Below are 15,000 nucleotides of genomic sequence, written 5' to 3'. Positions count from 1 at the left end.
ATATTAATTAAATTGAATATTTGTTCGATTTATTCGCGGCGCATTTTCTTTTTCTCTTCTATTCTTTTTTTTTTTCTTTTTTCTTTTTTACAAATCATTTGGAACAACGATTTAATTGAGATCGTTCTTTTTTTCCCTTTTTATTTACTTATTTATCTTTTTTTTTTTATATATATATATTTTTTTTTCTTTTTTCTTTTTTCTTTTTTTTTGTTTATTTCAGTTCGATTCGTATGAAATTTTTTAAATTATTGCATATTCGTTATATACAATAAAGTGATATAAATTCGTATAATCGTATCGACGATTATAATAAACGATGAAGATAGAAGATTTTAAGAGATACGAGATAAGAGAAACGGATACGTTGTGAAAGCTTTGATGGATTTATTTTACGTGAAAAAAGAAGAGGAGCAAAAAAAAAAAAAAAATAAAAAAAGAAAGAAAATAATTAACGTCACGTATTAGGAATTAATTTCTTTCGTAAAACGATATATCCCCGATATTTGATGTCGAAAAATTTGGAAAAAGAAAAAAAAGAGTATGAATTTTTTCGATGCTATCGATGGAACGTAATCAATAAAAAAAAAAAAATTTAATTCAGTACGATCTCGAAAATATCTTTTCCTTCTTTTTTCATTTTTGTCTCCTTTTTTTTTCTTTTTTCTTTTTTTTCTTTTTTTTTTTTTGAGTGGAGAGAAAAAGAAAGACGCAGAGCATATTTCAGATAGACATGAAGAAAGAGAATTTCGTAGAGCGATACTAGAGCGCGAAAATAGAAAGAAAATAGAAAGAAATTGACTTCGAAGAGAAATAAAAATAGAAACAATTCCATCGATGCGTTTCGATGGATCGTCTGTTGTTTTATTTTTCTTTTTTTTTTTTTTTTTTTTCCTTTTTACTTTCTCATTTTTCTTCTATCCAGTATATAGCCTTGTCTCCCATAAAAGCTCGCTTTATACGAAATCTAGAATGGTTATACGAAGCGACAGAAGGATAAATAAATAGATAAAGGAAGACAAAGAGAGAGAGAGAGACAGAGAGAGAGAAAGAGAGAGAGAGAGAGAGAGAGAGAGAGAGAGAGAGAGAGAGAGAGAGAGAGAGAGAGATAGAGATAAATGTGGGCGGGAATCGCAAGAGTACGAGCTGGAGAAAAAGTTGCAGGGATTGGGGTTGAGGGTTAGGGGTTGGGGGTTGTTATGGACCAGTTACGGTAAAAGCTATAAGTTTCCTTTGAACTTATACGAAGTATCGTGGATATTCGCGAAATTGCGCCGCCCAATACGTAAAGTCCTTTAAAAAACGTTATCCCCAGAGAGATATGATCTTTTGTTCAGGATGTTTCGTGGAAGAAAAAAAAAAAAGAAAAAAGATAATAAAAAAAATAATAAAAAAAATAAAAAAAAAAAAAATAAGAAGTTCGTATATCCCTTTTATGTTCAATATATTACGTTACAAATATTTAATTCGCTCGATATACAGATATATAAATAGATGGATAGATAAGACAGACAGATGGATGGATAGATAGATAAGATTGCAAACAACGAAAAATCAATAATTAGATTTTTCTTTTTATAGTTTATATATGTATATATATAAATATATATATATATATATATATAAAATTTTTCCCTCCTTTTTCTCCTTTGACTTTTTATTATTTTTTTTTTCTTTGTTTTCTTTATTTATTTGATTTGTTTGTTTGTTTTTTAATTTTTTCCTTTATCAATATATATATATATATATATATATATATATATACTCTCGATGAATACTCTCGACGTATCGATATAATAAAAGCTTTCGAAGAGCGTTCGGTGGCTGTGGGCGGGGCCAGTGGGGTGTTTGGGGGTGGGGGGCATGTGCTGCAAAATTGAGTGGGTCTAACGGGGCCGGGGGCGGGCGGGGGGTTGTGTGGGTGGTGGCAGAGGTTGTTACGGGGGGGCGGTTTCTTTCCGTTTTCTTTTTACTCTCGTATTATATTATTTTTCGTTTCATTTTTTGTCGTGCTTTTGTTTTCCAATTTCTTTTTTTTCGTTTCTTTCTCTGTTTTTTCTCTTTTCGTTTTTTTTTTTCTCTTTCTTTCTTTCTTTCTTTCTTTTTTTTTTCCTTTTTTTTTTCTTTTTCCTTTTCTTCCGCACTCAACCGTATTCTCGTTACTTTGATTATTTTACTCTCTCTCTGATCGATGATCCGTTCTCGTTAATCGTATTTAAATGTGATCGATATCCTTGCACATTCTTTCCTCGTTGAAATTTTTCATTCCTATGCCAGCACTGCACTATTCAACGCGTATATTCACGGTATCTCGCTGTGTAAGTCGTTATTATAAATATTAAACTGTTCGAAATATCTATATATATATATATATATATATATATATATATATATATATATATATATATATGGAGAAAAAGGAAAGTGTTTGTGTATAAATGGAGATACTCTATATTCACCTGTTCCATTTTCCCCGCTCGGCCGGATACGCGCGTCGTATCGTCCTGGCCCTAAGATGTTGTCCAACACCTGCTTTTCCTTCTCCCGATAGTTCACCTTTACCTGCGAGCATCTAAAACAAAAATGAATATTTTTAAATATTAGTTTCCTCCTCTCTCTCTCTCTCTCTCTCTCTCTCTCTCTCTCTCTCTCTCTCTCTCCTCCTCCTCCTCCTCCTCTATCTATCTAACTCTCTCTTTTTCATTACACATATACACACGCAGCTATACAGATTTTCTTGTTTGTTTTGAAAAAAAAAGAAAATAAAAAAGAAAAAATAAAAAAAATAAAAAAATAGAAAAAGAAAATAAAAAAGAAATTGAAATATTTAAAATTGAAATATCTATCGAAAAAAAAAAAAAAAAAAAAACTTGTTTTCATTTTATTTTACAGATTTGTTCGATGCGAACGAGAATGCGCCCGTTCTACCGAGAGAACTTTTTTCGTTTGCTTTCTTGTTTTTTTTTTTTTTTGTGCAAATCAAAATGATGGGAAAAGATTTTTAAATCGAATCAATTTTTTGTTTTTGTTTTTCCTTTTCTCTTTTTTCTTTTTTTCTTTTTTTTTTCGTGTTTGTTTCTTCTTCTCTTCATATCTCAACGATTTGGCAAACGTGAAATCAATTAATTCAGTTATAAAATGTTATGAATTTTTTTTTGGGAAGAGGAGGGAGGAGGAGGGGGGATGGGAATTTTTAAACTGCAATATAAATCTATATCGACGTTTTGCCAACGATATATATATTGTTTATATACTTGATGCTATAAACAATGGCCTAACTTCTTTTAATGCTTCTCAAGTTGCCGAATCTAAGTAAACGAAATTTATAGGTACTTAGGTTCCAATCCCCCCAAGGATCTAAAAATATTTACACGTTTGGACCTAGATAGGATAAAAATATTTCAAAAGAATCTAATCTAAAATAGGAACCATAAGTGGCGCTATTTTAATCAAGTAAATAATACGTAACCGGAATTTTCGTTATATTCGAAACTCTTCGTTGTGTTCATTTAAAATATTAATTGGATAGCATACATATGTCCGTACAAATGCACGTGATATTATAGAATTGTATTAATGATAAAAGAGACAATTGACGTAAATGAAAATTGCATAAATCGTAACTTGTATAATCGGATTCGATCAAGTTTGTGATTCGATTAACCGTTCGACATTTAAAAAATTAACGAGACAGAGGGATGAGTTTTTCTTTTAAATAAATTTATTTCATTATTGACCTTTCCTACATCCCCAAGGTTTGATTGCACCCGCAATTTTTTTTTTCTTCCTTGCACCCTTTTATGTATACATTTATTTAATTATTTATTTATGATTATTGCAATTATGAAAGTCATTTCAAATCGTTCGAACGAATATATTTCATCGATTGTGAAGAATTGCAGATCACTGTTGTGCGCTTTTCATGCGTACGAAAAAGAAAAAAAGAAAACGAAGAAGGAAAAAATTGCCGACGAAAAGAAAATTAATTCATTGTTTGTCACGTTGACAAAGGCATCGAGTTTAATTAAACAAAATAAATAAAGAAATAAAGAAAGAAAGAAAGCAAGAAGGGAAGAAAGGAAGAAAGAAAGAAAATAAAAAGGAAAAATAACTATTTCATTTAACCATCGTAATTTTCAATGCGAAACGAATACGAATCGATTCCAATGAAAATGGAATTTTATCGAAATGTCGACCTCTCTCTCTCTCTCTCTCTCTTTCTCTCTCGTCCTTCAAAGGGACGAGAAAATGTGCACGAGAAACGGACCAAAAAGAAAAAAAAAAGAAGAAAAGAAAAAGAAGACGAAGACGAAGACGAAGAAGAAACTTGGTTGGTTGAGTGTTCGAGTCCGTATTCGTAGTTGCCTCACGATGCCTCTCTCTCTCTCTCGGTCTCTCTCTCTCTCTCTATCTATCTATCTATCTGTCTCTCTCTCTTTCTTTTTTTTCACTTAAGCAGAGACTCTCCTATATCATCTTGATGAGAAAGAAGCACGAAATGGTCTTGAATGTTACCAACACCGATGACAATTTTAACTTTAATCAGAGGGCGTACAGGAATACTACGCTAACGCGTTCCTCGGTACTCTGCGTTCGGGTAATTATTGAGATGAAACTCTCTCTATTTGTATCTCTTTCTCTCTCTCCCTTTCTCTCTCTATCTATCTCTGTCTGTCTATCTCTACCTTTCTCTTTATGTTTTTCTCTCTCTTTCTCTCTCTCTCTCTCTCTCTCTCTCTCTCTCTCTCTCTCTCTCTCTCTCTCTGTTCCTTTCTCTTTTAGATAGCAACGTTGATTGAAAAATTTCAGCCCATCATGTTTTCCCTCTTTCATTCGCGAACTATCAACGAGTATCTCGTTCTTTGATTAGATAGATCGAGAAAAAAATAACGACGAATCGATGTAAACGTTATATAAAATTGTAAAATTTTATAAGAGATTTGTCATTAATACGTAAGAAATTATTCTCGAATAGATTTTTGATCGATGTGCTTTGAAAAGAAAAAAAAAAAAAAAAAAATAAAAAAGATAAAAAGAAGAAGAAGAAGAAAAAATGAAATTTTTCCCTTCTATCCCTCTCCCTATCCCCTACCAACCCTCTCTCTCTCTCTCGTTCCGTCATAGAATGGACAACCAAAAATCCTTAAACGTATCGATAATAAAATCTCCCCTTTCGTTTACATCGTAGAAAATTGGAAACCTTTATACGTATACATGTATGTATGTATTTATGTATGTATGTATGTATGTATGTATGTATGTAGATAGATACACGTGGTATCCCTTTTTCAGGGATCGATCGGTGTATCCCCAACCCTCCCCCCCTAGCACCACCACCACCACCCCAATCTCGTGGATTATCCCTTTTATAACCAAGGAACCTTTTCTAAATTCGTAAGATGTGATCTGATGTTAACTTCATTCTTGTTGAACTAACAAAAGGATGTGCGAATCTCGTAAATCTTTTAGTCCACGTAGTATTATCTGATTATTCTTCGTTGCCATCCATTCTTTCCATCTATCCATCCTATGACCTTTCTCCCATCCTATCGCTCCTTTCATCCCTCTATCCTTTGCCATCCTTTGCTCTCAATTATATAACATAAAAATAGATTTGTAATTGAATGAAAATCTTTAACGATTCTAACTAAAAGAAATAAGTTATTTATTTACTCGGCTAAATAAAATCTATATGGCATTAAAAACGTTTAAAAAGATACGATCGTAATTATTTAAACGTAACGATTAAAACGATATTAAATTTGGAATACGCGAAAGGGATTCTAATTAAATTCGTTGCGAGAGTAGAACGAGGAAAATCACACGCGACCAATGATAAAGAGATAGAAAGAGAGAAAAAGAGAGAGAGAGAGAGAGAGAGAGAGAGAGAGAGAGAAAGAGATAGAAAGAAAATCCATCTTCCATGAAATTGCCACGAAATTCATCGTTTGAGAGTACCAATCACGTTGAAGGATACTCTTAAAAATACACCCCCGTTCTACGACGAGTTTCTTCCGGTCAAGATCACAGACCTCTCTTCCTTCTCCCATTTCTCGATCGTCATGTTTATATATATATATATATAGGAATATTCCGAGGAATATTCCTCTTTTACAATAAAATTTACACCGCAATTCGGTTGAATTACCACGGGTAACATCTCCACTTACATTTTGATTCAAGATTACAAAAGATTCCAGTCGCCATAATCATCGGGTATTCGGAGTTATTACGGAATAATGCATCATCCTTTTTCTTTCTCTCTCTTTCTCTCTCTCTCTTCGGGTATATATCAAAAACTGCTTCATTTCTTTCTTTCATTCTATCCCACAAACCTCCTCCTTCTCTTTCTCTTCCTCCTCTTCATCTTCCTCATCTTCTATCCTTTTTCCTTCCAACAATCTATCTCTCTCTATCTCTATCTCTATCTATCTATCTATCTATCTATCTATCTTTCTCTAACTTTTGTATCCTTGTTGAAAATTTCAAAGCTTTGTTGAGATGATTGATTGCAGAACGACATGAATCTACCGAGTCATGATCTTTGATCACGTCAGAAGGAATATAACGAGTGAACTTGGTCGGACCGAAACGTTGTCAACGAAAAACACGACGATGATGATCAAGCAGCAGCTGACCTGACCTGGATTCTTTTGTAAACTTTCGAAACATTTTCTATTCGAAAAGAGGGGTGTATATTAAAAAGATATCTATCGTTCGTTTCGTCAATATTCATCCCTTGACAAGCGCGCGAGCTTGTTTACTTGCACATGTATATTTATATGTATATATATATATATGTCATTGATATATCCGTCAATCGGTAAAATGAATGAAATTCAATTGTTCCTTTTTTTATTTCTTTTATTTATTTATTTATTATTTATTTATTTTTTTCTATTTTATTTTATACGAATAATCGAACGCATATAACGATTAAGACTAATTCGTTCAATTCGAAGAATCTATCGTTTTATTTTTGTGAAAGATAAGTGAACAATTACAAAGATATAATTAAGATATAATTCATTTTTCTTTTTTCTTTCTTTCTTTTTTTTGTTCTCTTTTTTTTTCCATAAGCTCGAATAAAATCGTTTCAATTCGAATTTAAAGAAGGAAATATTGTCTTCCTTCTTTACGGAGTTTACGAACGAGTTCTCCGTTCAAAGTGGGCAAGGGGGAGGGTCAAAGAAATAAAAATAATATGTGAGAGAGAGAGAGAGAGAGAGAGAGAGAGAGATCGGTGACGGCATTGAATAAACGAGAAGAAACTTTTAATTATTTCACGTTTATTTAGTTCGTTCTTTCCTTCTACGAATCTCGTTTCGTAGTTATATACTGTATCGAGATCGTCGGGATAAGCGACATCTAAATAAAATCGATTAGAATATATTATTGAAATACTTCGAGGAAAGTAAAATGAATTGATGGAATTATTAATATACGTTTTAATTTAGACTTAAGGTAATTTTCGTTGTTATTCTGTTTTTTTCTTTTTTTTCTTTTTTTCTTTTTTCAAAGTAATTGCACATTTATACTTATCCTTAATAACTTCTTGCAATATTATACGCAAAGGAAAAAATTTATTTTATATTTATATACCATTTATTATTATATTTATGAATGATGGGAGAATTCAGAAAAAACGACGAAAAACAAAGAAAAAAAAAAAAAAAGGAAGAAACGAAAAAAGAAAGCATTGCATTTAAAAAATTAAATTGTTTTGTTTGGAGATTCATTCATTAACTAACCTCTGTCATTCATTAATTGCTTCACGTTTAAAAGAAATTATCTGCTGATACGAATGGAATTATTACAAAATCGATTCAATTTAAGATCATAATCGAAGCCATGCCGACCGAGTAGTTCGGCACGAAATCATCCCCTGTCACGAAGAGAGATCTCCCATCTATGTAATTCCAATTCTCACAAACAAGCAAACAAACAAATTCGTGAAAGATAGATGGACATGGGAAAGCGTGAAATTTGGAAAAAAAAAAAAAAAAAAAAAAAAAAAAAGAAAAAATGACGATTCGACCATTTCGAGGAGTGAATATTTTTGTCACTATTTTTTTTTCCTTCGTTTTTGTTTTTGTTTTTTCTTTTTTTTTGGCAAAACGAGGACACGATACCGTTTCGTTTCGTTTCCTTTCTCTTTTTTCCTTTCTTTTTTTTTATTTTTTCTTTTGCGTAGATACGCGGAGAAGAGACGTGCGGTCGCAGAGTGGCATAGGGCGGACGGGGCGGGGTTGGGCGGGGGGAGGGGCGTGGTACGATGTGGTATAGTATCGTAGCGATGTAGTGCGGTGTGGTATGTTGGCTGAAAGTTCGCGCTGCCCTGACATCCTAGATTTTTTGTTATTACGTGCCACGATTCTTGACGATGTTCCGGTGAAATATTTAAACCAGTCTGTAGCTCCGGGCTGATCTCTAATGAAAAACTTCCCTCCCCTCAAGCCGTAGTGGCAAGCCGCGTTCTGAACTTCCAGAAGCAGAAGAAGAAGAAGAAGAAGAAGAAGAGGAGGAGGAGGAGGAGGAGGAGGAGAAGGAGGTGAAGGAAGAGAGGAAGGGTAAGGGGAAGAAGAGGAAAGGGTCGGTGGTAGGTGGGTAGAGTGTAGGTGGAAGAGAAGGAGAAATAGGGTGAGAAGGGTGTGCGCCGTAAGTTAGGAGAGGCGCCTCGGACCGAGGCTATTCAAAGCTGTTTCACCCCTGCCCAGACTTTGGCGCCATGGGCATCAACATACAACCCCTCCTCCATCTTTATCTCTATTCGCGTATTAAAATTTCAACCCCGTTTCCCGGCCCCAACGACAACCCCCGTATCGCGAAATCACCCCTTTCTCCTCACGTTCTCTACCCTCTTCTTCTTGCTTCTTGTTCGCTCCAACTGCTTTCTCTCTCTCTCTCTCTCTCTCTCTCTCTCTCTCTCACTCTCTTTCTCTCTTTATGTTTCTTACTCTCTTTCTCTCTTTCTTTCTTTATCTTACTACTATTCTTCGGTCTCATTCCATCTGTTCGATCCTTCGGCACGAAGACCTCGAATCGAGAAGTACCATTGTGCTTTGTGACCAAAGGTGAAAATATTGCCGCTTGAGCTCGTTTTTAACCTTATTACAAAAAAAAAAAAGAAAAGAAAAAGGAAAGAAAAGAAGGTAAAAGAGAAAATGGAAACTATCGAGAACGTGGGCCAAAATGTCTCGACATTTTCTTAAACCGATGACTAATTTTCGTTACAAACGATTGATAAAACCTTCTTTATCGATGATATATTCCTTCGATATTTCCTTTCCAATAATGACAATTAATTCTAATCACGTGGATTTTTCTACGCTCTCTCTTTTTACCCTTAAAACACTGATCAAATGTAATGATACGATCGTAATAAAGTGCTCCGCGAAATGTTCACTTTTTCTAATCGTAAGTTTTATAAAATAATAAATAATTATATTATATATATATATATTTATATTTATATTTATATTTATATTTATATATATATATTTATATTTATATATATATATTTATATATTATATATTATATTTATATATATATATATATTTATATTTATATTTATATTTATAAAAATTTAACAATTGTAGAAATTATATAATAATTATATAATAATTATATAATATTTATTGCTTTTATATTTCTATCGATTTTTTACCTTTTTCCTTGCTAATTTTGTGAATTATACGAACAATTAATTTTTTTTTTCTTTTTTTTTTTCTTTTTTTTAACTATATCCACTTTAGAGATTTGCGTGAGATACATATCAATTCATTATTTATAAAAAGTTAATTAACAAACTACAGTTTCACGAAATCTTATTTCATATTGATCAGTGTACGAATACAATGCAATACATTATAATATACATATATATATATATATAAATTATTTTCATATATTTGCAAATTTTATATTGACAGTTTTCGGCAGACGTTTCGAATTAAAATTATTCGAAGGGAAGAAGGGAAAAAAAGAAGAAGAAAAAATAAACGGAAAGATGAAAGAAAATGCAACAAAAAAAAAAAAAGAAAAATAGGAAAAAGAAAGAAAAAAATTGTGAACTCGTAAAATGAATGGCCGAAAGTGAGAAATACTTATATATATATATATGGCATGACAGTGAATGACGTGAGTACGTCGCTAAATCAAAATATACGAATGTAGATAGTAGAGTCAACATTAAATCGGCTTTGATTTCAAAGAGGGAGAAATCGCACCAGCGTCTGGTATCTTTCGTACCTCGTTACTTCGTAGCCATTTAACTATCTAGTTGGAAGAACGTGTCTCATATGATGTCTGGGTCGATGTCAATTTTTCTCGATACTCGAGGAATGTTACTCGTTCGTCATTAGTTGCAAATGAATGCCCGATGGTGCTCAACTACCTGCACCATCACTGCAACTTCAACTGCAACAGCTACCGCAACTACCACTGCAATTGCTTTCTTGCTTGCTTGCTTTTTCGCATATCAGTTCGGTAAAAAAACCGATGCTAATTGCAAAGCTAAAATCAACGACGGCTAGACACGACCCTTACGTATGCATGTACATATATATATATGTGTGTATGTGTGTGTTTATATAATATATGTATGTATATATACATACACTTTTCAATCTTTCGACTTTCTTTGATTTACTGTGCACGCACGTTTTGCATTTGCATACAGACGTCTGGATTTTTTCATGCAATTCAATCATCGCATATACATACATACGCAATTTCTCGTTGCAATCCTTATTCAAATCTTATGTTTATCATTATATTTAACATTGTTTGAAGATTATTCAATGCAACGAACGATCATTAAATTGATATTATTTCGCATGCATTGGCTGCGTCGTTAAGGGGAAAAAAAGTCAAACAAGACCAAAAGACAAAAGAAAACGAAAAAGGCAAAAAAAGAAAAAAAGAAGAAAAATAAGAAGAAGAAGAAAAGAAAAAACAAATACTAGAATCGTTAAATGTAGTTTTCTATCCCTTTGATTCAGTTGATACGTTTAATGAAGCTGCTGGACGCCGTCACACTGGTCGTAACAACGTAAACAATTTCGTCGATTCCCATCATCCCCCAAACAAATCTGTTAAGTTTCGAATGTAAAGCTCTGGAAATAACGATCGATGAACGATTAAGGTGGTTAGAAATATATCGCTTTGTTTGTTTGTTTGTTCGTTCGTTCGTTCGTTCGTTCGTTCGTTCGTTCGTTCATTCGTTCGTTCGTTCGTTCATTCGTTCGTTTCCTCCTTTCTCTCTCCTTTTTCTTTTTTCGCTTTATTTTTTACGATCGAAACGAACGCTATCGAAAAGCTAATGAAAATTTAATTTTCCACTGTCTCTACGTTTAAAGAAAAAAAAAAAAAAAAAAAAAAAAAAAAGCTACATCAGACTCGTTCTGTTTTCGTAAAATATTGAAGTTTCTTTTCTTTTTTTTTTTTTTTTTTTTGAACGGAGAGGAAGAGTGGAGGGAGGGAAGTACAGAGTTAAGGAAAGAAAAAAAAGAAAAAAGAAAATGTATGAAAAGGGGGGGGGGAGGTCTAAATGAAAATCATCCATACGACATGGTTACTTACGTACATACCTATTATACTTTGCTTAACATGTACGAAAGTTATGTGCTGTTTTACGATACGAAATATGATAATGTATGCGCTTTTAAGATTTAATCTTTTTTTAAAAGTGATCATTTATCGACATTAACGAACGTTCTTTCGATTTCTCTCTCTCTCTCTCTCTCTCTCTCTCTCTCTCTCTCTCTCTCTTGCTCACCACCCACTCCCATCCCCTCGCCAACCACTTTTATCCCGTCCATCAAGATTCTCGTGAGACGGAAAAAAACGTTGGTAAGCTTTAAGAAGCAATTTGTTAATTTCCTCTTAGCCGAGTAAAGAGATTCTATCGCGTATGAATTTCTTTTCCCTTTTTATTTTTTTTTTCTTCTTTTTGCATTGTATCTCACATACGTATTTATCAGAACACTAATATCCTACCCATCGAATACGAGATATATTGTATTTTGCCGTAATAATGGACAAAATAATTGTATCGCATGGAACCCATTTATTCCGTTCATTTGAAATTTTCCAATGGGAAATTCGCATTTTATTAGAAAATTGAATGTGGAAATATAAATTACTTGGATAATACTGAGAAGACACCGCTTTGCGATAAGCGGACGTTGAATATTAATAGACGGACAAAGAAGCTGCCAAGAGTGGAAATGTTGGATTGAGATTATATACATAAAATAGAAATTCCTTTATGTTTCTATGAATTCGATGAATAAATAACTCATGACAATTTTGTTCGTAATTATAAAATCGGTCTTAACGAATAAACGTAATAGTATTTACATATATATATATATATATATATATATATATATATATGGATGTATGTATATATAAATACATACATACATATATACATACATTCATACATACATACATACATACATACATACATAATCGATAAGGTCAATCGAATTGGCGGTATCTCCTTTTATGAGATCGTGCGACTCTTCAGAAACGATGGAAAAATGTAATTGGCATTACGCCATCGAGATTTTTGACGCCGTTCCAATACCGAATTTTGTTATATCATTCCATACGCGATGTCCTTGACAGACCGACCAAGGTCTTTCGAGTATATTTGAAAGAAATGATACGTAGATTGCGAAGATGACGAAATGAGGGAATAGAGAGAAAAAAAAAAATAAGAAAAAGAAAAGCGTGGAAAAAAGAATGAAAAGAAAAATGATTTAAGAAGTTAATCAAGAAGAAGAAATCACAAATGAACTTACCTTGATGGATGCAGCAGGACTGCTAGTAACAGTAGTAGAAGTAATACTCCAGGCCACATTGCGGCGGCCTAAAATCAGAAAGAAAAAACATTTCTTTCCTTTAATGAACGTTCTCATCGCGATCTTTTTGTTTCTTTTTCTTCTTTTTTTCTTTTCTTTCTTTTCTTTCTTTTTTCTTTTTCTTTCTCGTTCCTTTTTAAGATAACAACGCGCGAAATATTTTCAATAATATCGATAACAATGATCATCGACAAATTGTAAGATCGTATTAGTAATTAAATCGTAATTTAATTGTAATAATTAATTTACGTCGTTAACAATTATATCGTGAAATTAAATTTGTTAATTGGTGTTCTTTTTTTTTTTTTTTTTTTTTTTTTTTTTTTTTTTTTTTTTTTTTTTTTTACCATCATAAAGACAAAAGTAAAAAGACGTAGGATTTCACCAACGAAATTATTGAAAATTTCTTTTGTTATGACACTTGTCTCGCGCCTTAGAGAACCGTCTATCCTCCTGTTCCGTGACTTTCTGATGTGTTTTAAACTAGTTACGTACGTTCAAATACATATATATATATATAACTCGCACACCTACAAATCAGACAATAGTAATATCGTCTATAACGACAGCAATCTATCTGACAAACACGTGCGCGCAATTGTTTCTAACTGCCAAGAAAATTGGAGTTATAGAAAAGGATTTGAAGAAAATTCTTTAAAGACTAAAAGAAACGAGAAAAAAGAAACATTAATAATAGTGATAAAAGTAATAATTCAGGCCACAACACATCGTGGCGGTCTGAAATTAGATAAAGAAAAAAAAATTTCTTTCCTTTAATAAACGTTCTCATAGCGTATTTTTATTTTTATGGCTCTTTTTTTTTTTTTTTTGTTTTTTTTTCTGTTCTTCTGTTTCTTTTTTTTCTTTTTTTTGGGGAGGGGAGGTCTCTTTTTAAGATAACAACGCGAAATATTTTTAACAATAATCGATTCTACACGAACATTCTTCGAGTGTCCGTAAAACGTTATTGCGAAAAAATAGATAATTAAAATTGCAAAGAAAAAAGAAATATAACAATGACATAGAAAAAGAAGAGAAAAGAAAATAGAAAGAGATAGAAATTTATTTTCTTAAGAATGAATTGTAAGAATAGGCCGGATAAATAACGGCGATGAAAATTTTGATAAATTTTGGCTCGATACGAAACGAACGGAATAAAATGGAAAAAAATGAAACGAAACGAACGTAGCAGACTGCGAATATGATTCAATTGGCTAATAGAAACAGGCATGCCTTTATCCCTCGATAATAGGCACTCGCTAACGAAATTCTATTGGCCGGTATTAAGTTATTTCCGTTTACGTGTCCCTCCAAATGAATCTCATCGCATCGCACCCCACAGTTTCTCTATCCATCACCTTCATTTTCCTTTCTCCTATGATTCGTATTGTCACTTTAATTCAAAAATCGAACGACATTCGATATCCGTAAAGACGTTCGAAAGTGGAAACAATTTTGGCTAGTATACGTGCTAAAACTTTCAACGAGAAACCAATATACGATATATATATATATATATATATATATATATGCACTTATATCTTCCCGTAATAAATCTACTATGTATTAGATACTTTCAGGCAGTTTATTTCTAATAAAAATCATCGAAAATTATTATTAAAAATACCGATAAGTTTTCAAACTATTTCGATCGATATATATATATATATATATATATATATATATATATATAATATAAAACATCAAGGATCAAATTATTTAATTAGATCGTCGAACGATCTCTTTATATAATTTCTCGAATTCATTATTATAAAGAATGATCGAACAAAATCGATAAAGATAAAATTTTAAGATAATTATTTCGTTATATCGTCTTTCTCTCTCTCTCTCTCTCTCTCTCTCTCTCTCTCTCTGTACCCCTCTTTCTTTTATAGAAACGTCAACTCTTTTGCTACAATTATTGTTCCATTAAATACGTTTATATATATATATATATATATATATATATATATATATATTTTTTGCTTCCTTTTCTTTTTTTTTTCTTTTTTTTTTTCTTTTTTGATCTTTCCTCAATACAAGCACCATTCAGATAATGCATTTCCATTTTTCATTATTCTGTTCTTTTTTTTTTCTTCTTCCTTTTCTTCTCCGTTGAACACGATG

The 15,000-nt window shown here is 32.2% G+C and overlaps 1 protein-coding gene across 1 annotated transcript in view; it reads right to left on the bottom strand.

Moving 5' to 3' along the window:
• Window positions 1–15,000, bottom strand: part of LOC124425869 (glutamate-gated chloride channel-like) — an 86,196-nt gene that overhangs the window by 65,174 nt on the left and 6,022 nt on the right. The window contains 2 exon segments of the mRNA XM_046966870.1: window positions 2,460–2,572; window positions 12,814–12,881. Of these exon segments, the coding sequence (XP_046822826.1) occupies window positions 2,460–2,572; window positions 12,814–12,872 (172 nt within the window). The 5' untranslated portion in view covers window positions 12,873–12,881.

Source organism: Vespa crabro, chromosome 8 (assembly GCF_910589235.1).
Source record: "Vespa crabro chromosome 8, iyVesCrab1.2, whole genome shotgun sequence".
Taxonomy (NCBI): domain Eukaryota; kingdom Metazoa; phylum Arthropoda; class Insecta; order Hymenoptera; family Vespidae; genus Vespa; species Vespa crabro.
The sequence above is the reverse complement of the archived record's forward strand: the minus strand, read 5'-3'. Positions and strand labels throughout refer to the sequence as shown.